Source organism: Benincasa hispida, chromosome 1 (genome assembly GCF_027475165.1).
Source record: "Benincasa hispida cultivar pf3 chromosome 1, pf3_genome.v1.1, whole genome shotgun sequence".
Taxonomy (NCBI): Eukaryota; Viridiplantae; Streptophyta; class Magnoliopsida; order Cucurbitales; family Cucurbitaceae; genus Benincasa; species Benincasa hispida.
The window spans coordinates 42,131,255-42,159,017 of NC_143478.1; the positions used below are offsets into that span (position 1 = coordinate 42,131,255).

Sequence of the window (27,763 nt, forward strand, 5' to 3'; positions counted from 1 at the left end):
GGAGGCACATCCACTATCTCCACCTCCTTATCTTTTGTTGTCTATGTTTTTTATCGCAAGACAAGTGGGGTGACTGGTGTGTCAACATCTTCTTCCTCAGAGCATCTAGGTTGGGCCCCCGAGGTGATTAGGTGATCGTGTGGAATTCGGGATTGGCTTTTCGTTGCTTGTTCTTTAGGCGAGTTGCCGTAAATCCATCCACTCTTGTGGTGGTTGATTTTCCTTCTATAATAGGGCTCTCAACCTTTTGTCTGCGCTCCTTTTCGCACTTGAGGTGCTTTTCTTCGCGCTTGCGTTGTTTTTTTTTCGGCCCTCCTTCTATCTTTCCTTTCCTCTTTACACTGGGCTCTTCTTCATCCTCATCATCTTCTTACTTCTTCTTTTCCCTCCTCTTCCTTCTTCGTTGGGCCCTCGCCGCTTCATCTGTGTCATTTTTCTCCTTGGCGAGTTGCTCAGTGCTTATCTTCGACTCCAATCCTTCAGCACTGCTATAATCAGTCCCTCATTGGAGTCTACTGGCGCATTCTCCTTAGGATCAATTAACGCAAGGACTTGTCCTTGCGAAGCAGTGACTGCCACATCTTCTTGAGGCAGTGGCTGATTTACCACTCTGGCCTCCGGTAACCCTCAATCTCGTTCCATAGTGCTTAAAATACTTCCAAACACCTCTATGTCATCATTTCGCTTCCGTTCACTTTCTATTGGACTGGTGGTAGGGACACTCTCTTTGCTCGGCCCCTTACAGCGGACAGATGGCGAGGCACTGGCGAAGAAGGAGGCTTTTGTTTTAGGTTTGGTGAGGATTCGGGGAAGGGGCTTAGGTTGAGTGGTTAGGCGGCGGCTGGCAGCCAAATGGCTGCCTCTCGAGCGGAAACAGGGGCTTTTTTTGGGGAGGAAGGTTGGGACGATGAGTTTGACGACTGATCAACCATGAATTCCGGTGAAGGCTAGAGGAAGAAGAAAGGCTGGGTTTAATTGACTGATGAGTAAAATGTAGAAGGCTTGAGAGTGATGGAATGCGTAAGCGTTCAAATTACAGACAGAGGGAAATGAGGCTGGACAGGAGTTTGTATACGCCGAGATTTTGGGAAACCCTACAATCACTATGATTAGAAATGGTAAGCTTCTGGAATTCCCCCCCCCCCCCCCCAAAAAAAAAAAAAGAAACTATCTTTTCACTAAATGCCTGGTAGACGAAAAGACGCCTCGTCTATCGGTGCATTAATGATGCCTAGAAACCCTAAATATTTCAATCGTCTGCATTCCCCCGTAGACGTTCAAATGACTCTCATGTGAGTTAGGAAGAGGATGGGCGAAATGAGCGGCCCACACATCACAATAATTATCACAAAACCCTTCAAAGATAAATTATCGCAATTGCAAAATCAAATTCTCAAAACAACAAGCTCAAAACAAAAACTGAATCAATACTGATTAACAAAAGCAGTAAAGGATAGAAGAATGGATGCCTTTAAAAGAGTATAACATGTTACCGCAAGGCACATCCATGCGGGCGATCACGCTTGCCTGGCTAGATCAATGGTTTCTTTGCTGCGATCCACCAAGCCCCATAGTAGGGCTTTATGTGTTGACCATTGACCTTGAAGATGTTGCTCCCGTCCTTGCTAGCTAACTCCACCACTCCATGTGGAAAGATACTCTTGGTTATATATGGGCCAGACCATCATGACTTCAGCTTCCCTAGAAACAACCGAAGGCGAGCGTTAAATAACAAAACTTGTTGTCCAACTGCAAAGTTCTTCTTACTAATTCTTCCATCATGTCATCTCTTTGTTTGCTCTTTATAAATCTTGGTATTCTCGTAAGCAGTTGTGCACCATTTAGTGAGTTCGTTCAATTACAGCTTCTGGGCTTCCCATGCACTAGTTAGATCAATGTTTAACTTCTTAAGCGCCCATTGCAGTTTGTGCTCCAGTTCCAGAGGTAGATTGTAGGCTTTTTCGAAGACAAGGGCATATATGGACATCCCATTAGGTGTTTTGTAGGTTATCCGGTATGCCCACAAGGCTTCATCTAGCCGCTACGCCTAATCCTTCTTTGAGGTGCTCACTACTTTCTCTAGAATAGACTTGATCTTCCTGTTAGAGACCTCTTCTTGGCTATTTATCTGTGGGTGATAGGCGGTTGCAACCCTGTGACTGACATTGAACTTGATTCATAAATCCGTAATGATGCGATTAATGAAGTGTATACCTTTGTCGCTGATTAATGCACGAGGCATGCCAAATCTCATGAAAATGTTCTTTTTGAGAAACTTAGCCACCATAATCGCATCACTCTTGGTGCAAGAGATGGCCTCCACCCATTTGGAGACGTAATCCACAAGAACTAAGATATATTGGTGGCGTTTAGATGCTGGAAAGGGGCCCTTGAAGTCTTTGCCCTAAACACCAAACAATTCTACTTTCAAGATAAAAGTCAACAAAATTTCATCTTTTCTGAGCATATTCCCTGTCCTTTGGCACTTATCGCATTGCACTACATGGGCGTGGGCATCCTTGAACCGAGTTGGCCAGAAGTAGCCACTCAAAAGGACTTTAGTAGCAGTTCTTTGTCCCCCAAAGTGTCCTCCATGAGGGGACTCGTGGCACTGTTCTAGGATGTGTTGGATTTCATGCTCAGGGACGCATCGTCGCATAATGTGATCTAGCCCCAATTTATACAAGAAGGGGTTGTCCCAAAAGTAAAATTTTGTGTCATGCCTCAACTTCTTTTTCTACTAATGAGAGTATCCTTCTGGTGTTTGGCCGCAAACTAAGAAGTTCACAATGTCCGCATACTAGGGTTCATCATCGCGTATTGTCATCAGCTTTTCGTTTGGAAGAAATCTTCAATATCTTTCTCTTTTCCTTGAACCTCAATATTCTCCATCTATGACAAATGATCGGCCATTTGGTTTTCAGTACCCTTCTGATCTTCGATTTCTAAGTCAAATTCTTGCAGAAGTAGGGCCCACCGGATTAGTCTAGACTTCGCATCCTTCTTTGCCATCAAGTGTTTGATCGCAGAATGGTCACTATATACCACTATGTTAGACCCTATCAGATATTGACAGAATTTCTCCAATGCAAACACTACCGCAAGCATTTCCTTTTCTGTAGTGGTATTATTTTCCTGCGAATCATTTTGCGTTTTACTAGAATAGTGGATAGGATGCAGGATCTTATCTTGTCTCTGGCCTAGTACAGCCCCCACTGCATAATTACTGGCATCACACATTACCACAAAGGGTTATGTCCAATCAGGTGCAACCAAGATAGGTGCTAATATGAGTGCATCTCTTAGAGTGTGAAACGCCTTGGTGCATGCTTCATTAAACTCAAATACTCAATCGATTTCTAGGAGCGTACTTAGAGGCTTAGCGATCTGGAAGAAGCTTTGATTAAATTTGTAGTAACAACCCGCATGTCCCAGAAAGCTCCTAAGTGTCTTGACATTGGTGGTAGTTTAGCTACTGCATCAACTTTTGCCTCATCTACCTCAATTCCTACCTTGGACACTTTGTGTCCCAACACAAAGCTTTCAAATACCTTGAAGTGGCACTGACAATTCAAAACAAGATTCGTTTCCTCACACTTCTTCAACATCTTCTCCAAATTTCTAAGGCATACTTTGTAAGTGTTGCCAAAGACGGAGAAATCATCGATAAATACTTCTACTGATTCTTCCAAGAATTCTGAGAAGATTGCCAACATGCACCTTTGAAAAGTGCATGACGCATAGCAAAGTCTGAACGACATGCGACAGAAGGCAAAAATGCTCTTTTCCTAGTCCTTCGGTGTAATGACAATTTGATTGTAGCCTGAATATCCATCTAAAAAGCAGAAGGATTCATTACCTGCAAGCCTGTTAAGCATTTGATCGATGAATGGTAGTGGAAAATGGTCCTTTTTGGTAGCTTGGTTCAGCTTGTGGTAATCCATACAAATACACCACCTGGTCATGGTTCTTGTAGGGATTGTTCGTTTTTACTATTGGTCACGACAGTTATCTCACCCTTCTTTGGAATGCATTGGACTGGATTGACCCAGATACTATCGGAAATCGGGTAGATGACTCCCGCATCAAGCCATTTAATGATCTCTTTTTTTACCACCTTCCGCATGGATGGATTCAATCGGTGCTGCCTTTCTATTGGGCCTGCTTTGCCTTTTTCTAATCGGATCTTATGCATGCAGTAAGAGGGGCTAATTCCTCTAATATCTGCCAAGGTCTAACTGATTGCTCTAGTATATCGTTTTAGCACATGTAGTAGCGCCTTCTCATCTTCTTCGTTTAGGGAAGCAGAGGTAATGATGGGGAGAGTGCAATTTTCTACCAGATAAGCGTATTTGAGATGCGCTGGCAATGCCTTTAGCTCCAATGTAGGTGGTTCTTCTAAAGATGGCTTAATTTTCTATGATGTTCGTTCGGATAAATTCAAAGACTCAAAACCAACATTAATTTGTATCAATGCACAGACTTCTACCACTATTGCGTTTTTTTTCAACCTCTTCCTCCTTAAGCTTCTTTTGGATTTCATCCTAATGCTCTATTCGTAATTCATCTACGTACTGACAGGTCTCCATATCATCGGGGTATTTCAACCATTGAAGACGTTGAATTTGACTTTCTGATCGTCAACTCTAATTGTCAATTCCCCTTTTTGGACACGGATCAATTCTCACCCTATAGCCATAAATGGGTGCCCTAGGATGATAGGGACATCAATGTCTGCTTCGTAATCCAAAATGATGAAGTCAATGGGGAATATAAACTTATCCACTTGTACAAGTACATCTTCACTCTTCCACTCAGGGTGCGTTATCGATCTATCTGCTAGTTGTAGGGTTATGGTGGTGGGTCTTGCCTCACTAATTCCCAACTTTCTGAAGATTGACAGTGGCATTAGGTTAATGCTAGCTCCCATATCACATAACGTGTTGCCAACTTATTTTCCCCTAATAGAGCAGGGTAACGTGAAGCTTACAGGTTCCTTCAATTTCTTGGGGATGTTATTTTGAAATAACGCACTACACTCATGCGTTAATGCTACTGTTTCATGTTCCCTGAGTTTCCTTTTGTTTGCAAGGATATCCTTAAGGAACTTCATATAACTAAACATTTGTTCCAATGCCTCTACAAGAGGTATATTGATGTGAAGTTTCTTGAGGACATCCAAGAATCGCTTGAACTGCCTGCTATCCTTCTTTTTCCTTAGCCTGCTAAGAAAATGTGGAGGATCCTGCCTCATTTCCTGAGCAGTTGTTTGTTCTTTAGGGTTCTTGGCTTCTTGTGCAATCGGTACTGGACTGATGTTTTGGGAGGCAAGTTGCGTTTTACTTTCTCAATACTTGGTTCAGATGCTGGTGAAGTAGTGTTGTTCAATATGTTGATCGCAATGGTATCTTCTGTTGCGACATTAATGACCTTACTACAAGTAGATGATGGGTTGTCAATGGTGGTTTCTTCCTTCGTTCTTCTGGTTCCTTTGTGAGTTGATGAGGTAGGAACAATCGTTTTTCCACTTTGCAATGCCATGGCTTGGCATTACTCTTTCCTATTTCCTTGACGAACCTCTGAGTTGCTCGATAAGGTTCCCGACTGCCTGTTTTTCAGTTCACTCGTAAGCTGTTCGACTTGAACTTCCAAATTTCATATTGAGGAAGCTCGCGATTGAATCAATGCGTCATTTTTTTTAATGTACTCTTTTAGCAAAGATTCTAGAGAAGGTGAATTGTTTGAGCTAGATGGTTAGTGAGTTGTAGGGTTTTTTGTTCTGATACTGTTGGTGGCCTTATGGTGTTTGATGGAATCCTGACGGGTTTTCTCTGTGCCTTGATGATTCTATTGCAGATTCCTTTGTCCTCCTTGATCAGTTGTTACATCCAGATCCAAAATTGGGGTGGTTTTTCGAGCCAGGGTTATATGTGCTACTGAAGGGGTTACTGAGAATGGAGAATACGAATTGTTAGGTAGCTGAGCAAACATGGACTGAATGGGCTTTACCACATTGAACGTAGTTGATTGCAGCAATTTGCGTCAATGTATTGGCCTGTGTGGCATTTTGGGTCAGTGCACCCTAGTTGATAGCCATGCTTTGAAGGAGAAAAATGACTATGGCCATCTACGTGGCCAATGAGGTCATTGCGTCGACTAGGACAATCACTCCCTCCGTCTTTCTTCTTTCAGTGGTCCTGCCTCTATACCCATCGTCAACCTAATCGTCCATATTGTGAGATACGATCCAAGATCACCTTCACTTCAGTATAAGTTTTGTCCATGAACCCCCTGCTGCTGAGGCATCTCTAACAACTTGCATTGCTCTGTTTAAGCCATTATAGAAGGTTTCCATGACGACGCAATTCGGAATGCCAATATGCGGAAAATTTTTCACTAAATGGCAAAACCTCACCCACGTGGTGCTTAGCGTCTCGTTATCAACTTGCTCGAAGTTTAACACCTCCCATCTTCTTTTTGCGTTGACAGCGGGGGAAAAGAATTTCTTCATAAAACATTCAACAAGTTGGTCCTATGAAGCGATCTCATTTGGTTCTAGCGAGCGGGCCCACCTTTTGGCCTCATCTCTGAGTGTATATGGAAATAAGTAGAGTATGATTCCTTCTGGAGTCACGCCAGGTATAGAGAATATGTTGCACATCTTGACAAAACTGGTGAGATATGCGTGTGGATCCTCGCCTTGCATGCCTCCAAATTGGCCTGCATTCTGGATCATTTGTAACATTACAGGCTTGATTTCAAACCTGGCGTTCTTTTCAATGATGGGTCTTGCAATGCCTGGTGAAAAGTCATATAGGTTAGGCGTTGCGTAGTTCCACATTGGAATATTACGATCGACAGCTAGCAAGACAAGGTCTTGTGGTGGTTGACCTATTCCTTCGTTTAATCCTGCTTGGTTGTTTTGATTGTTGTTATTAGCCATGTTCCTTCTATGCCTATTACAGTTTTGGCGTACTCTTCGGTGGAAGGTTCTCTCGATCTTCGGGTCAATATTGAGTTCTGGATTTATCCCAATACTCATATACTGTCAACAGCTTTTCGCCCAAGCTTACAGTACTCTATAGTGAAAGTCTTATACAAATTCACAAACAATATCAACACTTACTCGCTTTTGCAAAACCCCTGGCAACGACGCCAAAAACTTGCTATGTTGTAAATGAATGTGTTATTTTTGAAGTTAATAAGAGTATACGATAATGGTTGTGTGCAAATAGTTTCAATAGTCATGTGCTGATCACAAGTTTTCTCATTGATAAGCCAAGTATAACCTAGTAACGAGTGCCTTAGGATGACCTAAGGTCGAACATGGGGATTGGATGTGATAGTGTTGTAAGTGATGAATCATGCGATAATAATGAGGATGCGTTGATTTTGGTAATGTGATAATGAAAATGCGTTAATAAAAGGCGAGGCCTTAGAAAGCTTAATAAATGCAGGATTTGAACGGATGAGCAATGCGGCAAGTTTTTGAACAGAATCTATGAAGATTAATGGGTTAAGGGGAAGGCTATTTGGAAATCATTAATCCATACAGAAGATGTGATCGTGGTTCTTACTTCCCATACTAGTCATATCTCTATGATGTGAAAAAGGAAAGTGTTATAAAATGCAAGGTTATTTCTATCTCTAAAAGTACTTCTTGCTTTGCTTAACAAGTTCTATTGCCTTTCTCTTTCGAGAAGTTGATTATCATACTCAATTATACTTTCACAGGTGAGTATGTTTCTAAGCATATGTTAAGAAAACTCGATAACATCTCACGACATGGATCAAGTCATTCGATTAACCTTCCACCATACCTTGGGGGTTTAGTGACTCATGAGCAAGGAAATGAAAGATGGATGAACATGATGATAATATTGAATTAGTAAATTATTCAGATACAAATTTAAGTAATATCTTAGTTAACGATGTTCTACAAAACGATAATACAGAGAGAACATAATGGTTGCGAGATTAATGTCAATCTCTTGACAAAATAGATTGATGGTGAAATCTTGCCGGCGTAATGGGACTACTGGAGTTGATTGGTGAACTTTCTTCTCAGGTAAATTCTCCAATGGCATTCTATATAGGGATTTGGAGTTTTGGAATAGAAGGTTCCCTATAAAAGTTAGGCTTTCTGATCTTGCTTGCTATATCTCACTTTGATGTAGGTGAGAATGTCAGCACTGCATCATGGTCAATGATCAGGACATACGGCAGAGTATCTGCTATACGATTTCAAAAATCCCGAGGCATGCGTTGTTCGCATCTTTCCTTGAAGGATTGTCGCATATAAAGATTCCTGTTTTCCTACAAAACATAGACTTTGACAATCTTTTGCCCATGAAATAGGGTCAGCGGGTGTGTTTGCAATATCTTTATAAAATTTTGCCTTTTTTATACCAATTTAGCCATGACCGACACATTTTCTTCCCATCTATTGTCGCATATTCTAAGAATGTGGTACAAATAACTTGTATTTCTACAAGTTATCGGTTCACAGAAATTGAATAAATTAAATAGTAAACTTCAAGAATTAAGATATACAAACTATTCCAAGAAAATTGCCTGGCCTCTAAAAGGCATATTGGAATTACAATGATCAAAGGAAAGAGTCGAGGCTGACTATGACAATGAGCGATCGGCAACTTGGCTTCAATGGCTCCCAAAACTGAACTAAACTCTTAAAATTCACTCTATTCGGAAGTATTTAGCAATAGGAATGCGTTAGAAGGCTGCTTGATTTTCTTGCTTCAAATGCTGAACATCAATGCAATATTTATAAGTTGCATGTAGCATCATGACGCTGGGAAATAGCGTTGCAACACTACGGTGCACATTGGAGAGCGTTGGGCAAGCATTGCAACGATGCATCCAATGCTTGCTTGCTTAGCACATTCAACAATTTTCTGTCAACTGTCTAGCATTGCAACGTTTGGAAGGGGTATTGCAATGTTGAATGTTCTGCCTTACAGCATTGAGGCTCACGTGTTGAGATGTGTTGCAACGTTGGCGATGATTCAATTTCGGAGTGTCACGATGCTTGGGGCAGTGTTGCATTCCCTACACTTGATGCTACTGCATTCCAGCATCGAATGAGCGTTGGACTAAGGCTTGTGAAGAGCGTTGCGACGCTGAGTGTTCTTCCAGAAAGTCGTTACTCGCTGCTTGCTTACTTGATACACGCTGCTCATTTTCTCGGTGCTCAATGCTTGCCTTTTTGGTAGAATTTGACTCGATGGTACTCGATAGCTGACCGTACTCGATGGCAATTTCAACTCCTTTGAAGCTCGAATGCTTAAATTAACTCCTAATTGCTTCAAATTAACCTCGTTCGGCCCTAAATAGCCAATTCTACCTAATGATTGCTCAGTACCTACAAAATAGGGAAATAAACATGTAAAATCCGATAACGAGCTAGAATTAAGCTAGGAATAATAACTCTTTTTGAAAGCTAACAAACACCCCCAGCTTAAGACTCGATCGTCCCGAGCAAGATTATAACACTCAGTCATGGAAATTGATAAAACAATCATTCACTCTATTCATCGAATCCTTTCTCTACTCTCAACAGTCTTAAGGGCCGTATCACATATCAAAATCAAACAATCACTCAATTGAGACTTGTTATAAACAGTTAATTTTTCAATCAAAACAATCACTCAATTTTTCAACCTAGGTTCATTTTACATGGTTCTTATGATTTTTTTTTTTTTTTTTTTTTATAAAAAGCTCAAAATGATGAAAATCACTCCTTTAAAGAATAAACAACCCATTGAATGCGTCATCAAATTGTCATGGAAAGGAAACGACAAATAGAGAAAACAAAAACATTTAAGCATTTATCATGACAGAAATTTTCAGATTTTCACTCAAAATATTTAATCACCGAAGCATGCTTCACCCACCCCCAACTTAAAAGCTATGCATTGTCCTCAATGTATAATCATATTTTAACTAAAGCTAAGGACAAAAAGAAAAGGGGCAAGAGGGAACAGAAAAACACTCCTAGATTTTTTAGCACAAGCATGAATGTTTGAAATCACTACTTCAAGAGCAAGAATTGTGATTCCTAGAAAGAAAAGTAAATGAAGTCAATCTCTCTTTAATTAAAAATGGAAAACAAAAGAAACAAAACAAAACAAAGAAAAGAGAAGAAAGCAAACAAACTCCTGGTTGCCTCCATGTAGCGTAAAATTTAACATCTTTTGCTCGACGCCTAGTGATACGGGCTCAAGAGATAGAAGATGGAGTCAACATGAGTCTTAAGCAAACCACTTTGACTTCTCCTTCATAAAAAATGTTAAGGCGGTGCCTGTTCACTTTGAACTCCTTCCCCATCTCTAGACTCCTAATCTCCACTGCACCACAAGGAAACAAGTTAACAACCTCAAAGGGACCAAGCCATTTAGATTTTAGTTTACTGGGCATAAGTGATAGCCTTGGAATGTAGAGGAACACTTTATGTCCAACTCAAAATTCCTTCCTCAAGAGACCCTTATCATGTAAAATTCCTTCCTCAAGAGACCCTTATCATGTATTGATTTTGACTTTTCCTTGTACATTATTGAGTTCTCATAGGCTTCCAAATGTAGTTCCTCCAATTCATGTAGTTCCAATAATCTCTCCTCACCAGCTTGGGCTAAGTTCATATTACATTGCTTAACAACCCAATTTGCTCTATGTTCAATTTTGATCGGTAGATGACACGCCTTCCCATAGACAAGCTTAAAGGGAGTTGTTCCAATAGGAGTTTTAAATGCAGTTCGGTAGGCCCAAAGAGCATCGTCAAGGTGCGTGCTCCAATCTTTTCTGGATGGATTGACAGTCTTTTCTAGTATACTTTTGACCACACGATTAGAGATTTCAACTTGTCCATTGTTTGAGGGTGGTACGGAGTGGAAACTCGATGATGAACTTCATACTTCCTCGTGAGTGCCTCGATGGTTCGATTGCAAAAATGAGTACCTTGATCACTAATTATAGCTCGAGGTATGCCAAACCTAGAAAAGATGTAGCTCTTAAGAAACCTGAAACCACAGTAGCATTGTTAGTCCTAGTGGAGATTGCCACGACCCACTTCGAGACATAATCAGCTGCTAAAAGAATATATAGGAAGCCATATGAAGAAGGAAAGGGGCCCATGAAATCCATACCCCACACAAATAAATTTCACACACTAAGATAGAATTTAATGATATATCATTTCTTCTAGATAAGGATCCTGATCTCTAACACCTCTGCAAAATAGTTCGCAAACAGAGAATTCCAAATTAACCCACTATAAAAAACTTTTCTAGTAGTTCTCCTAGGACTAAAATGCCCACCATAGGCCATCTCATGACAAAATGCAAGCATAGACTCAAACTTCTCATCTGGGACACACCTTCTAATGATTTTGTCATAACAAATCTTCCAAAGGTATAATGGATCCAAACAAAATACTTTGAATCACTCCTTAATTCTGCCTTCATAGAATTAGGCATCACATAAGGGAACTTACCAGTAACTAGAAAATTTACCATGTCAGTATACCATGGAGTGGGTGTGGCAATCTAGAATAAGAACTCATCTAGAAAATCCTCTCGTACAGGCACAGGGTCCTCTTCTTGTATAATCCTGCTCAAATGGTCAGTTACCAAGTTTTCTGCTTCCTTCATTTCCTTAGTCAAATTGAATTCCTAAAAGAGCAGCATCCAGGTACCTGAGAGCAGAGTGATCAGTAAAGATAGTAATAGGAAAACCAAGAATGTAAGAATGGAATTTATCTAAAGCAAAGACAATAAGCAAAAATTCTTTCTCAGTCGTGGTGTAGTTAACCTGTGTAGGATTTAGGGTCCTTGATGCAAAACATATGACGTGACTCTTCTTATCGACCCTTTGTCCTAGTACCGCTCCCACTCCTAGATTGCTAGCAACACATATGATTTCAAATGGTACATCCGATCTCGGAGGTTACAAAATCAGTGTGGTGATCAGCTTCTCCTTTAAAGTGTCAAAGGCCTCCTGACACTTCTTGTCAAAATCAAATGGGATCCTTTTGAAGCAATGTTGAAAGTGGTAGTGCCAACTTCGAAAAGTCCTTGATAAAATTCCTGTAGAAACCTGCGCTACCAAGAAAAGAATGAATCTCCCTAACATAGGTAGGATAGGGGAGTTAACAATAATATCTACCTTTGTCTACCTAAATTCCTTTTTCAAAAACTAGATGTCCTAGAACAATCCCATGACAAGCCATAAAATGACATTTTCATAATTCAAAACAAGGTTAGCTTCAATGGATCGTCTCAATACTAAGCTAAGATTATGCAAAAATCCTCAAAAGACTCACCATAAACCGTAAAATCATCCATAAACACCTCTATGCATTTTTTTATAAAATTAGAAAATATACTCATCATACACCTTTGGAATGTACCTGGGGTATTGCAAAGCCCAAATGGCATCCTCCTAAAGACATACGTACCATAAGTGCAAGTGAAAGTGGTCTTTTCCTGGTCTTCTTGGGCAATGGGGATTTGGTAGAATCCAAAGAAGCCATCAAGAAAATAGAAAAATGGTTTTCCGGCGAGCCATTCCACCATTTAATCCAGGAAAGGTATAGGGAAATGATCTTTGTTTGTTACCTCATTGAGCTTTCGAAAATCGATGCACATTCTCCAACAATTTTGTACCCACATTGGCACCATCTCACCCTTATCGTTCTCCACAATTTTCATGCCGGTCTTTTTGGGGACAACATGGATAGGACTTACCCATTTGCTACCAAGAACTAGGTAAATGATTCCGACTTCATTAACCTTGATAATTTCTTTGAGAACGACATTTTTCTAGTTGGGGTTGAACCTTCTGAGGTGTTGAACTGTGGGCTTGGCTCCTTCCTCTAGAGTAATCCAATACATGCAAAGCGAAGGGCTTACTCCCTTGAGATCATCTAGAGTCCACCCAACAGCCTCATTGTAAGTTTTCAAAGTTTCAATTAAGGATTCCTTTTGGGCAGGCATCAACTCCCTGGAGATTATGACTGGAAGGGTGTTTCCTTCTCCCAGGTACATATATTTTAGATGGATAGGGAAAGCCTTCAGCTCAATCGTTTGTACCTACAAATCAAGAATATTGAAGTCAGGAGAAGGTTCTTCTAATTTGCTAACATTAACAACAGGAAAAGATAAATCATGTGAATCAGACGAATCCAAATCAATGCAGGGGGCAACCAAAATGCTAGAATTATTATTATCATCATGCAACCTAATCTCATCAATAACATCATGTTAGATTGAGGAATCAAGAAACGGAAGTAAAATAGGATCATTAAGCATTCTAATTCATTAATTTTGGCTTTAAACTAAGCATGCTCATAAACTAAAAACAGAGTTTCAACACTAACCTTTAAAGTACCTTTGATTCACGATCTTCAGCTGCAATCTCCTTGATTTCTGCTCATGAATCGCCACAAGGACTTCCCTACTATCCTCTTGGTGCCTTGGATTGAGTTGTGGGTCTCAAAATAAGTTTGGATTAAGGGAATAAGTAGAGGAGGACAGGTTTATCGGTAGGTTGAAGAACAATAATTCAAACACTATTTCTCAACAAAATTTCAATTGATTCCTCTTTCCTTCCACTCAAAATTCCAACTTTATATTTCATGACTTTAATGAAACTAACAACCATGCATGAATCATAACTTATGCTTGAATTAATTGAGTTCAAGAAGAATGGAAAGTGAGTGAGCTACTGAAAATGAAACTGGAAAAAACCATTTTTCCGTTTCCAATTTTCTTGTTTTAAATTGATTTAAAAAAAATAACATTTGAATTAAAACATGAGATTTTATTAATTTTACAAAACTAATTCAATAATTAATTTTCTAATAAAATTAATTAATTAATTAAACAATTTAATTAGTCTTATTAATTTAATATCAAATATTAAATTAATTTCTCACCAATTCCATTACCATGAATTTAATATTTAAATCATATTTAAATATTAATGATCCTCTAATTTCGATATTAAACGTGTAATTATGTCACATATAATCTTAATTCTAGTTTGAACGTTTCAAATGAACTTATCACGCTACTCTAAGGCTAATCCGTTTGTGAGCTAGTAGGGTGACTTAGTGGACATACAGATCATGGGCTCCAACGATCCGAGATTAATTGGCTAAACTCTTTACATCGAATTAACCCCCATTCGTTAACTATTAGGTCACTCCACTAATGCACGTGGTTACACTTCTCTCACTGTAGATATATTGTGTCCACTCGATATAACCATGATTAGTAAATTAACCTTTCACAGGTTTTTCATAATAACGGTTGGGTCAAAAGGCTGTTTTACCCCCGAGATTACCTCTTGTTTCTTAAGTCTCACTGATCCTCTAATGAACAATTGGTTTGTGATCCAATCATCAAACCAAGCCCCTCTCGGGCTAATGAGAGGGTGAGGCCCCATGTTCAAGACTCGGAGTCAACACTTAAGGGAACAACCTCTCTACTATCCTTGAAAGCGGGTAGAAGTGAATTCCATCTTGCACCCTATGTCCCTAACTATCTACTTGGTCTTGCCTCTGAAATGGGAACTTTATTAAGCCGGCGTTGTTGAGCAAACCCTCACCTATGCAAATCTACGGATAATCCTGAATAAACAGGAGTTCATAGTTAGCTCAGGATTCAGGTTAAGTTACCTAGGTCATCGTTGTGAAATAGTCAGTTTTTAAACAGTAACATTATAAAGTAAGTGTAACTTATTTCTTAGTCCGATCTTATGAAAACTCATTGCGTTGAATGCCCTCACTCCTCATGTCAATACATGAACGAATCAGGATTACTTTTTTTGCAGCATTTTACAACAATCTGTAACAACTACAAAGTGGGTCGCATTTAATAGTGTTATCAGAATAAGGTACCCAACATTATTCATATACTATAGATAATTTTAACTATTTACTTGTATAAAACCTGCATCTTACTTCCTCCTTTTTAATTATGTTTATTGTTTAAGTTAAGAAAATGTTGGGTTAAATATTTAAGTTAGATTGGATTTGTGCTTTTTGAGGTAAAGGATGAGTTTGAAGAAGAAAATGTTTAAGTATGGAAACTTAGCTCTTAGTTAGTTATTAATTTAGCTTTATAAAGAGAATTTCTGGTTAAATGTTGATCGTGTTGAAGGGTGTTTGAGCATCAAATGAGTATAAGGCAAGCATCGAGTAAATGCTGTCGAGCTTCGAGTATAAGTAATTGAGTAAGGGTCAAGCATCAAGTAAATGTTTTCAAGTGTCGAGTATGAGTGATCGAGGAAGGGGTTGAGCGTCGAGGGTAAGTGAGGAAGGGTCTCGCGTCGAGTACGAGCGATCAAGTAGGGAGCATGCATCGAACGAGCTCCCAGCACCAAGTTTTCTCATCGAGTATCGGGTCCTTCCATCGAGTATTTAATAAAGAGTCATAGAATTTTCCATCGAGTAAGGACCTTCCTCCATTGAGTTTTCCATTGAGGATTGAGTTGCTCGAAACACTTAGTTTTAAACTTCTCTTTTAGATACCCGGAAAAATGGCTTAATCTCGGCCCTTAATCTCCACTAGTGGGTGAGGTGGCTTAAGGAGATTTCATGCAAATAGTTGGACAGTAGTATCAAAAGGAAGAGAACTTCGAGGGCTCGTTTTGGACAATTTACTTGAGCAAATCAGACAAACTTGGTACCATTGGAAAGCTCTGAGTCTGGTTTCTGAAAATGAGCCTTTAGAAAGGAGTTCTCACTAGAAAGAGGGCTGGAGAAGGAAGGAAGGGTCAAAGGATCATTTTTGGGTGTTTTCGGGCACTCGACGAAGAAACATAGATCTAGACCGAACCACTTGGATTTTCAAGGCGAAACTTTAAGGTATTTTCGTGAACACCATTTCAAGTAAGTTTATAGATGGAACCACGGCAAAAAAAAAGGCCTATTTTTCGAGTTACATATTTTGGAAATTAAACCTAAAACCTTTGCTCAAGCAGGGAGTTGCGGTTAGGGCTATTGGGAAAGATTTGAAGGCCCAGGTTAGACCACGAAGAGTTTCTCGCTAAAACTTTGAGGTAACATTATTAACAAAATTCTGAACATGTTTGGAGAAGGAACCTTCTTAAAATGATTCTAGGTTTCAAGTTATTTACGTTAGAAGTTGAATATGGAAATATTGGACGAATAGGCAACCCCTTGCTAAGTATGAGCTTGGTTAAAAGAGTAGTCTCAAAAGGGAGGCCAAAATAGCAGCTAAACTCTTATTCTTTTATGTGTAGAAGCTACGTCCATTGAGGAGACCTACAAATCTTAGGAAAAACCAAACACAAAGATCTGTGAGTGACTAAATGTTTTCAAATATGTTCACGAAAAGGAACATGCGTTCCAAATGAATTTAATGCTAACGTTCATGGGTTTTCCAAGAAACTAAAGTTTATACTTATGTTTTAAAGAGTTCATGGCATTTCCTAAGCTTATGTTTTAAAGAGTTCATGGCATTTCCTAAGCATGACTTTTCAAGTTATTTAAATGAGTTTTACTAATCCTAACTTATGTTAAGAATGTATGAAAGAGAATTGCAACTACATGTTTATAATTATTAAGTATGCATGTTGAATGGTAATAATGCTCTTAAGGCGAAAGCTAATTAAGTGCTATGCTTAAAGCTTATGATGCTCGAATGGTGTTTCTAATATACTGGGTACTGAAGGTATAGAAGGTATCAAGGAAGTACCTCAGATGTTGACGGTAGTTAGTATACTCTACGTGCACGTAGGTAGTTCTTCATGAGAGGCCGAAGTATGGGTCTTCTGGCTACAGTATTTATAATGGGATTAAAATATGGGTCTCATGGCCATGAATGGACATTGGGAGCTTGAGCTATGAATGCTCGTTCTCAACTAAGGTTTGATAGTATGGTTGATTATAATGCTATGATTTATGTATGATACTATGCAAGTTGCTTGAGATTATTTTCCAGCATGTTTATTTATTTACATTAATGCATATAAAAGGCTTGAGAAGACATGTATTTCAATGAGTCACTCATTGGGCAACCAGCTCACAGTTTTCAAATGTTTTCCTATTTCCCAGGTAACGATCAGTTACCTCGCGGTTGAAACAATTGCAGCTTACCACCCAAAGTTTGGTGTGTTGGGTTTTATCTCTTAAAAACTCACAGGTTGTAAAATGATAAACATTTTCTATAATCAATATATTTATTATTTATTTTATAAATTGTATGAAAGTCTAAATCCAATAAACTAAGACCCATGACTATTGTATGAGTACTTGAACTTTATGTGGAGACATAAGAGTGGATCATGTTCGAGTAAATAGTAAAAATGATCTATGGTAATGGAATAAGGTTGGGTATCTTATTATGGTAACACCATTGGATGTGGCCTACTCTGTAGTTGTTACAAAGAGTTGTAAAGTGCTATATACAATGTGATTCTAATTCGTACATGTTATGACATGAGGAGTGGAGGCATCCTATGCAATGAGTTTGCATAAGATCAGGACCAAGAAATACGTCACTCTTACTTTATAATGTTGATTACTGTTTAAGACTGACTATTTCACCTAGATGACCTAGGTAACTCGATCTTAATCCTGAGCTAACTATGAACTTCTATCTATTCGAGATTGCCCTTAAATTTGCATAAGTGAGGGTTGGCTCAACAACGCCAGCTCAATAAGACTCCCATTTCAGGGGTAAGACCAGATAAATAGTTGGGGACATAGGGTGCAAGACGAAGTTTACGCCTACCCGATTTAGGGATAGGAGAAAGGTTGTTCTCTCAAGTACTGAATCCAGGTCATGAACATAGGGCCCCACCCTCTCACTTGTTGGGGTTTGTACCCTAAAGTCTCGTGTCTAATAGTTTGTAAACAACTTTGTACGAACACTTGTGATGTATAATATAAATGATATTTACTTCACTACTTGACTTTGCACATTTAGATGTTTTTCATTTTACCAAAAACCAAGAAACTTAAAATCTCTAGTTATCTGTATATAACTTAAGCATGTATGTGGTGACATAAAAGTGGATCATGTCTTGAGTGATAACCAAAATGGTCTGTAGTATATGGATATAGGAGGGAAACCTTATCCTTGTAACGCTACGGATGCGGCCCGCTTTGTAGAATGGTCACAAGTGTTGTGACTTGTCACAGATGATCTGATCCTGATCATTCGTGTAGGGGACATGCGAGCGGGGGCATCTTATACAAAGAGTTTGTATAAGACCTGACCACGAAGTGTAAACGTCTCGTTATATAACACCGTTTATAACTGAGACTTCACTTCATTAGGATGACCATAAGTAACATGACCTCAATCCTGAGTGAGTTGGGAACTCTTGCCATTGAGGGCGGTCCTTTGATTTGCATAGGTGCAAGTGGCCAGAATGCAGACTTAAACCTACTATTTTAGAGATTCGTCTTGTTTGGGAGTTGGGAATTCAGCTACACAAGATGGAATTCACTCCTTTCTCGAGGTAAGGACAAGTAGATAGATAACTCCCATAAGGGCTGATTCAAAGGCTTGAACGATGTGGCGCCACACATCTTCTCATGGCCCAAGAGGTGTTTACAAATAGTAGGATTATGTTGTATTGTTCATTAGAAGGATTAGTGGTACTTAAGAAGGAAGACGTAATGACAGGGGCAAAACGGTAAATTGGTCTGCTGTAATTACAACCATCTGTGTAGGGTCATCGTACTGATGATTGGTTATATCCAATAGACATAGAAATATATCTATGGCAAGAAGAGTTCAATTGTCGGTCTTTAATGAAATGCCTGGCAGTTAATAGATGATGGATATCGTGACTAAAGAGTTTAGTCAATTATTCACGTACCGTTGGAGCTTCGAGCCATAGGTCCATAAGGTCCCCTTGGTAGCTTGGATACAAGTTGAAAGTCCGTTTTTGGGTCAATTTGAAATATTCAAATTGACAAGAGGGAGTTTGATTATATATGAGATAATTGAACGAGTTAATTAAATATGATATTATTAACTTTATGTATGAGATACATTAATTTGGAGAGGATATAAATATGATTTATATCTAGTAGAGGAAAAAAATATCATAATTAATATTTGATATTAATTTATAAATTATGAATGTGATAAGATCACATTAATTGAACGGTTATAAAGGAAATTGGAAGACGCCTCTTCATTTAAAATAACGGATGAGTGCATTATAAATAGCAGACGGTATGTTGATCTCTGTGTGCGCGGGTATTGTGAAAAAGATAGTATCATCATTTAGAAAATCAGTGCCTATACGATAGGGACTGCACGATCGCTTACATATACGATATTGTTAAGCGATCACATACCAATTACACCGTCGCGCGCTATTATGTAAACGATCTTTACCTTTTTAATAAGCGATCATTTAGCTCTCGGTATTTACTAAACGATCATATAGACGATCGCTTAGTTTTTCCTACGCGATCGTTTTGGACGATCGTTCACCCTTTTCCTACACGATCGTATAGATGACCGTTTACCCTTTTCCTACACGATCGTACACTTTACCTAAACGATCAAGCATATTGTCTATGAAATAGATGACCACATCTCCCACTTGCTTGATCATTGTGTACGGTCGCTCTTCTTTCTCCCCTCTACTAAATCCGAACAAAGCCCACACTTTGGATTCTCACTCCAAGAATACTGAGGGTTCTAAGTGGTGTTGTCTTCTCCATTTTCTTCTGTCCGAGTGGTGACTGTTCGAGGTAGATGGTTGGGATTCAGACTCATTGTGAAGAAGAAGTCTTCATCTGGTATGATTTCTTGATCCCTTTTGTATTATGAAAGTATGTTTGAATGTATATGCGGTAATTCTGTCACAATCAATTGGAAAGATCCGCTTCCGCTTGTAGGTACTCTTGAATAAGAGTTCCTTCACACTGTGTTGAGAGAGTTTGGTTTAGTGATTGGATAAAAGACCTGTTCATTAGAGGATCAGTAGAGACTTGAGGAATAAGATGTAATCTTGGGTGTAAAACAGATATTTGACCCAGCCGTTATTACGGATAACCTGTGAAGGGTCGACTTGCTGATCATGGTTAAATCATGTGAATATAATATATCTACAATGAGGGGAGTGCAACTATGGGCTTTAGTGGAGTGACCCATTAGTTAATGAATGAGGATTAATATGGTCTAATGAGTTTAGTCAATTAATCTCGGATCGTTTTGCTAGATAACTTCTATACCCAAGTATAAATATACCCAAAATAGAACACTTTAGTGGAAATTTAATAACTTCTATATGATAGAGTTATTAGAAAACTTCAGTGGGAGATTAATAACATATATGATACTTTATTTTTAGCTCTCACGTCTCTAAGAGTTCACAATCCAGATTTAAGTGGTACTTCATGTCACCCTGGGAGTGACCTCCCTTTGGAAAGTATTTTTTTTAGTTTAAATCTAGATTTCGTGAATAAGAGGAAGTTGTTCAAACATAAATCAATTATACGATAAATAGATTTCAACTGCTATGTCTCCACATAGTTTACACCGTGAGATTCATATGATGCTGAGTGACCTCCCTTCGAAGAGTGTTTTGTATGAGTCAATATCAAGGTAAACAAAGGAAGTAGTTCATAGTAAGTAGGTGAAAGATATGTGTCAATAAATCCTACGATCTCCTCCATTAGTCTAAACTGTGAGATTCCTATGTTGCGCCTGCTTGTTAGCTTTAAGCGGCCCTTTGCTAGTTGTTTAGCGACGGCTATCCCTACGGAGGGTTGTAACATAGGATTCATAACAACCTAGGCTTCAGTAAAATGAATAGGGTTTTATAGTTCCGTCTTGGATATTGTCTTCTATTTCGGAGGCAAGTTCACACCGTTCTATAAGATCTGAAAATGGTGGGTCACACTTACAAGAATTACTAAGTTGTTAGTGAAGACCTTGACCAAAAATGATAACTAAACGACTATTGGAATAAGAGTTATTTCGGAGACAATAGGAATAAGAGTTATTCTGGGGATACTGTTTGGTCAAAATTGTTTGCTCCAGTGAAGGAGTATCTGACTACCCCATGGTAGCACATATTCTGACTCACTAAAGTATCGTTGCAAATAAATAATGGTTATGGGTACATTATTACCTTTTTGCTAAAACTTGGCTTTGGATTTAGTTATAATTTGCTAATTAGAATTTGTTTGACTTTTATCAGCATGTCGAATTTTTTTGTAATACTCGCTTTCGATGTACATAACAGTAAAATCAAATCAACAAACAAATTACTAGCAATTGATTACACCAAAAGAGTTTTAACAAGGTATTGTCCTCTATCTTCAAACCCATATGAAATCATGAATTATGTAGATGAGAAGGCAGAATTCGAACAACAAGATAAATATGATTTACTTGTTATTGAAGCATGTTTAGTGGAAAACGATAAAATCCGAATAATTGATTCGGGTGTTGCTAATCATGTATGTACTATCTCACAGGAAACAAGTTATTGGAGAAAGTTGACAGAAGGTGAAACAATCTCTAAGGTAGGGACCAGGGAGATTGTTTCAGCCAAAGCAATGAGAGATATGAAATTATTTTTAGGAGATAAGTACATTTATATGAAAAATGTATATTATATTCCTTCTATGAAAAGGAATTTAATTTCTGTCTCTTGTTGCTAGAACAAAATTATAAAGTTTATTTCGAAAATGATGAAGTATTCACCAATATGGGAAATAAACCAATTTTCTCGGCAAAATTAGAAAATAACGTATACATGTTAAAACCAACTGAGAACAAAGTTGTTTTGAACATAAAGATGTTTAAAACTGCTGGGATTCATAAGAAGAGGAAGATTTCTCCAAATGCCTATCTTTGGCACCTGAGATTGGGTCACATAAATCTCAACAGGATTGAGAGATTGGTTAAGAACGGTCTTCTAAATAAGTTGGAAGACAGTTCATTACCACCTTGTGAGTCCTTTCTCGAGGGTAAAATGACAAAAAGATATTTCTCTAGAAAAGGTCTTAGAACCAAAGAACCCCTAGAGTTGATTCACTCAGACCTTTGTGGGCCTCTAAATGTTAGAGCAAGAGGAGGGTATGAATATTTCATCAGTTTTACAGATGATTATTCCAAGTATGGGCATGTTTATCTAATCCACCAAAAGTCTGAAACTTTTGAAAAGTTCAAAGACTATAAGGCTGAGGTTGAGAACCAATTAGGTAAAAAGATTAAAAAACTTCGATCGGATCGAGGTGGTAAATATATGGACAAGAATTCCATAACTATTTGATAGAATATGGAATCCAGTCTCAACTCACAGCCTCTGACACACCTCAGTAGAATGGTGTGGCAGAGAGGAGAAACATAACCTTGTTGGACATGGTTCATTCCATGCTGAGTTAAGCTCAGTTACCAAATTCTTTTTGGCGACACGCAGTTGGAACTGCGGTGTATATTTTGAACATAGTTCCCTCGAAAAGTATTTCTGAAACGCCTTACGAGCTCTGAATGGGACGTAAAGAAAATTTACGTCACTTCAGGATTTAGGGTTGTCCAGCACATGTGTTGGTGCAAAATCCTCAAAAGTTGGAACACCGTTCAAAAGTATGCTTATTTGTAGGCTACCTAAAAGAAACAAAAGGTGGATTCTTTTATGATCCTCAAGAAGACAAAGTATTTGTATCAACAAATGAAACCTTCCTAGAGGAAGACTATATAAAGAATCATCAACCTCGCAATAATCTAGTAATAGAAGAAACGTCCAAAGAAACAACAAATGTATCAACAAGAGTTGTTGATCGAGCAGGTCCTTCAACAAGAGTTGTTGATAGAGAAAGTCCATCAACAAGAGTTGTTGATGAAGCTAATACTCCACATCATTCTCAAGAGTTGAGAATGCCTCGTCGTAGTGAGAGGGTTGTGCAACAGCCTGACCGGTACATGGGTTTAACTGAAACTCAACTCATCATACCAGATGATGGTTTAGAGGATCCATTGTCTTTTAATCAAGCAATGAACGATGTGAACAAAGACCAATGGATTAAAGCCATGGACCTTGAAATGGAATCTATGTATTTCAATTCTGTCTGGATCTTGTAGATCAACCAGAAGGGGTAAAACCCATTAGTTGCAAATGGATCTACAAGAGAAAACGAGACCAAGCTGGTAAGGTACAAACCTACAAAGCTAGACTTGTGGTAAAAGGGTTTACCCAAAGAGAGGGGTTAGATTTTGAAGAAATCTTCTCTCCAGTTGCCATGATAAAGTCTATTAGAATACTCTTATCCATATCCACATTTTATGATTATGAAATATAGAAAATGGATGTCAAGACAGCTTGATTTACCCAAAGAGAGGGGTTAGATTTTGAAGAAATCTTCTCTCCAGTTGCCATGATAAAGTCTATTAGAATACTCTTATCCATATCCACATTTTATGATTATGAAATATAGAAAATGGATGTCAAGACAGCTTTTCTGAATGGCAATCTTGAAGAGAGTATCTATATGTCTCAATCAAAAGGGTTCATATAGTAGGGTCAAGAGCAAAAGATTTGCAAGCTTAATCGATTCATTTATGGATTAAAACAAGCTTTTAGATCCTGGAATATTAGATTTGACACTGCGATCAAATTTTATGGCTTTGAAAAAAATGTTGATGAACCCTGTGTATACAAGAAAATCGTCAACAAAACTGTCGCTTTTCTGGTGTTGTATGTTGAATGATATTCTACTCATTGGGAATGAGGGAGAATATCTAGCTGACGTTAAGAGATGGTTGGTTTCACAATTCCAAATGAAAGATGTGGGAGAAGCACAGTATGTTCTTGGAATCCAAATAGTTCAAAATCGCAAGAACAGAACATTGGCATTATCTCAAGCATCTTATATAGATAAGATGTTGTCTAGGTATAAAATGCAAAATTCCAAGAAAGAATTTTTACCTTTCAAGCATGGAATTCACCTGTCCAAGGAATAGAGTCCTAAGATACCTCAAGAGGTTGAGGAGATGAATCGAATTTCATATGCATCTGCAGTTGGGAGTTTGATATATGCAATGTTGTGTACTCGTCTCGATATATGCTATGTCGTAGGAATTTTCAGCAGATTTCAGTCTAATCCTGGTCATAATCATTGGACTGCTGTTAAAAACATTCTCAAGTATCTTCGAAGAATGAGAGATTATATGCTCGTGTATAGTGCTAAGGATCTGATCCTTACTGGATACACTGATTCTGACTTTTAGATCGATATTGATTCAAGGAAATCAACTTTAGGGTCAGTATTTACTCTAAACGAAGGAGCACTGGTATGGAGGAGCATCAACAGAGTTGTATTACAGACTCCACAATGGAAGTTGAGTATGTTGCTGCAAGTGAAGCAGCAAAAGAAGCAGTATGAATCATAAAGTTCCTGACAGATCTGGAAGTAGTTCGTAATATGCATCTGCCTGTCACTCTTTATTGTGACAACAGTGGAGCAATTGACTAAGGTAACACGATCTTACTTTATAACGTTGTTTACTATTTAAGACTAACTATTTCACCTAGATGACTAAGGTAACTCGATCTTAATCTTATGTTAACTATGAACTCTTGTCTATTCGGGATTTCCCTTAGATTTTCATAGGTGACGGTTGGCTTAACAACGCCGGCTCAATAAGACTCCCATTTAAAGGGTAAGACAGGATAGATAGCTGGGACATAGGATGCAAGACGGAGTTCATGCCTACCATATTTAGGGATAGGAGAAAGGTTGTTCTCTCAAGTACTGAATCTAGGTTTTGAACATGGGGCCCCACCCTCTCACTGGATTGAGAGAGTTTGGTTTAGTGATTGGATCACAAACCAGTTGTTCATTAAAAAATCAGTAGGGACTTAAGGAATAAGATGTAATATCGGGGGTAAAACAGATATTTGACCCAGCCGTTATTACGAACAACCTGTGAATGGTCGACTTGCTTATTATGGTTAAATCATGTGGACATAATATATCTACAGTGAGGGGAGTGCAACTATGAGATTTAGTGGAGTGGCCCATTAGTTAACGAATGGGGATTAATCTGATCTAATGACTTTAGCCAATTAATCTTGGATCATTGAAGCCCATGATTTGTAGGGTCGCGAGGTCCCCCTACTAGCTCATAAAGGACTAGCTCTAGAATAGCGTGATAAGTTAATTTGAAACGTTCAAATTAGAATTCAAGGAAATTAGTAATTATATGAGATATAATTGCACGTTTAATTTGATAATTAAATAGAATATGAGAATTTATATATTTAAATATGATTTAAATATATAAAGATGGATATATGTTAAAATTAATTTGATATTTGATATTAAATTAATTAATTTTTATTTAATAATTAATTTATGAAATTAATTAATTTTTCAATTTTAAAAATCAAAATGAATTTTAAAATCAAAATTTGATTTTTGAGATAAAATTGAAAAAGAGAAAAACAAAACACAAAGTGGAAAAAGTGGTTTTTCCATTATCCATCTTTCAACTTGCTCACTCAAATGGCATCTTTCTAGCCTTGTCTTCTCCAAGCATGAGTTGCAACTCATGCAACTCTCTCCTTTGCATGTTGATCTGCAATGTAGCGAAGAGATTGGAGTGAAATTCGGGCATGCAATCTATAGAGAATTTTAGAAAAAATTTTGTTTGAAGAAAAGGTTCATCATCAAGATTGCTTCTATGAGCTTTTCTTCTTCATCCCTGGATTCAAGCTTGTTTTAAGTCTCACAACTCAATCTAGAGCACCAAGAGAATAGTGGGGAAGATCTTAAGGTGGTCTGCAATAAGATTCAGAGAAGATATCAACTGGAGAAGGAGCTTTGAAGAAGTTCTACAAGAGGTATGTTTTGAAACTCGTTTTCTGTAAGAGCATGCTTTATATTTTGCCAAAATTAGTGAATTTGAGTGCTTAGATGATCCTTGTACTTCCGCTATTGCTGATACATTCCTACATGGTGACCTAGGAAGAAGCTTAGGTTAAGCTTGTTTTGATGTACCATATTTGGAAAGGAGTCGGAGATTTGTGAAACTTATTTTTTTTTGGGACCCATGTTTATCCTTATCATTTTATTTCATTAGACATATGTTTATTTTTGGAACTGTTATTAAGTCTTGCACTGTTTAACTTCATGGTTATGTTTTTTCCAAGTCGTTTTGCATATTGAGGTTTTAAGTAGGTTTATTTAAGTTAGGCCGTAAGTGTTGGCAAGTAGATTGGTAACTACTACCATCATATCCTCTTTCAATTTTAGAGGGTAAATCGGGAGGGGTGTGTGACAACTTGAACTTGATTCACTTTTATATCTCCACATAAAGTTCAAGTAATCATATTATAGCCATGGATATTAATTTATTGGATTTGGACTTTATAAGTGCAATTTATAGATTGAATAACAACTTTGTCGAATAACATCTTTATTAATAATAGAATATATAACTTTACAAACTGTGAGTTTTAAGACATACAACAACACATCATGCGCCTCAATCAAACATAAGGACAGATATTCCTCAGGAAATTTCATGGCATCATATATATTAAAAGAAATAACTTTCCCATCAGATTTTATAGAAAGACAACCCTTATCAACATCAATTTTTGTCTTAGCAGTTTTCATGAAGGGTCTACCTAATAGAATTGTAGAAGAAGAAGGTGTAGAAATTTCATCCATTTTTAGTATATAGAAATCGACTGGGAAAATCAAGTCCTTAACTTGCAACAGTACATCCTCAACAATCCCTAAGGGTTGGATGTAAGATCTATCAGCTAGTTGGATGCATACAACAGTTTTTTGCAAATCATTCAATTTCAAATCCTCATAAACATGATAGGGCTTGACATTAATAGAGGCTCCTAAATCAAACGTGGCATGACAGATGACTCTATTACCAATTATGCAGGACAAAGTGAAAATACCAAGGTCTCGACATTTTTCAGGAATATTATGTTTCAGGAGAGCCGATATATTCTCACTTACCACTACCTTTTCTCTGTCCTTACCTGTCCTCTTTTTAGTGCACAACTTCTTTAGGAATTTAGCATACCTAGGGATCTGCTGGATTGCATTCAAGAAAGGAATGTTTATCTGAACCTTTTTTAACATCTCGATCAACTTCTCATTCCTCTGTTCTTGTTTTGGTCTTGCTAGCCTACTAGGAAACAGAGCTTTAGGAATATAAGGTTCAATAGAAGGTAAAGAAGGAGTACTTACCTTGGGAGTAGATGGTGGTGCTTCAGATTTATCCTCATTGTTCTCAGCTTCTTCGTTGGGCTTATCAAGTGGAGACTGGTTGTCTGATGGAAGCTCCTTACCACTTCTCATGTGATGGCACTAACGTTGGCATGTTCCGGTTGTGAAGGTAACTTTCTTGAGCCCTTGTTTTCTATTCGACTTACTGCAGCAGTTAACTGTGTGACTTGAGTCCCTAGATTAGCCATGCTTGCCTTGGTTTTTTGCTGATTGGCCTTTGTATCCTTTGATAGCTGGATGGAGTTTTTTTGCAACTGCTGAATTTCCTGTTGAAATTTAAGGAAATTATCAGCCAAAGTCTTAACAATGTCTTCTAAAAACATACCTGAGGAAGATGACGGAGGTTGGTTGGAATGATTAGAACTGTCATGCCCTTATCCTTGGCTTCGACCTCCCTATTTTAGATTAGGGTGATCACGCCATCCTGGATTGTATACCAGGCCATGTGGGTCGTACTTCCTCTGGTAAATTCCAACTACGTTGACT

General features: G+C 38.2%; 1 protein-coding gene across 1 annotated transcript; it reads right to left on the reverse strand.

Moving 5' to 3' along the window:
- Window positions 1-12,836: 12,836 nt before the first annotated feature.
- Window positions 12,837-27,349, reverse strand: LOC120077260 (uncharacterized). Its single transcript, XM_039031156.1, has 3 exons — window positions 26,493-27,349; window positions 13,158-13,254; window positions 12,837-13,106 (listed from the first exon to the last, which is right to left on the reverse strand). Exons 1-3 carry the CDS (start codon window positions 27,347-27,349, stop codon window positions 12,837-12,839), a joined length of 1,224 nt encoding a protein of 407 aa, XP_038887084.1.
- Between the last annotated feature and the right edge of the window lie 414 nt (window positions 27,350-27,763).

Bases quoted from the DNA above. Each gene is read 5' to 3' on its own strand.
- LOC120077260 (XM_039031156.1), bottom strand. From the start codon at position 27,349: ATGAGAAGTGGTAAGGAGCTTCCATCAGACAACCAGTCTCCACTTGAT. The intron at 13,255-26,492 runs GTATGTCTTAAA...TGATGAGATTAG, and splicing joins GAGGCGCATGATGTGTTGTT to GTTGCATGATGATAATAATA. The intron at 13,107-13,157 runs GTTAGCAAATTA...CTTGATTTGTAG, and splicing joins TATCTTTTCCTGTTGTTAAT to GTACAAACGATTGAGCTGAA.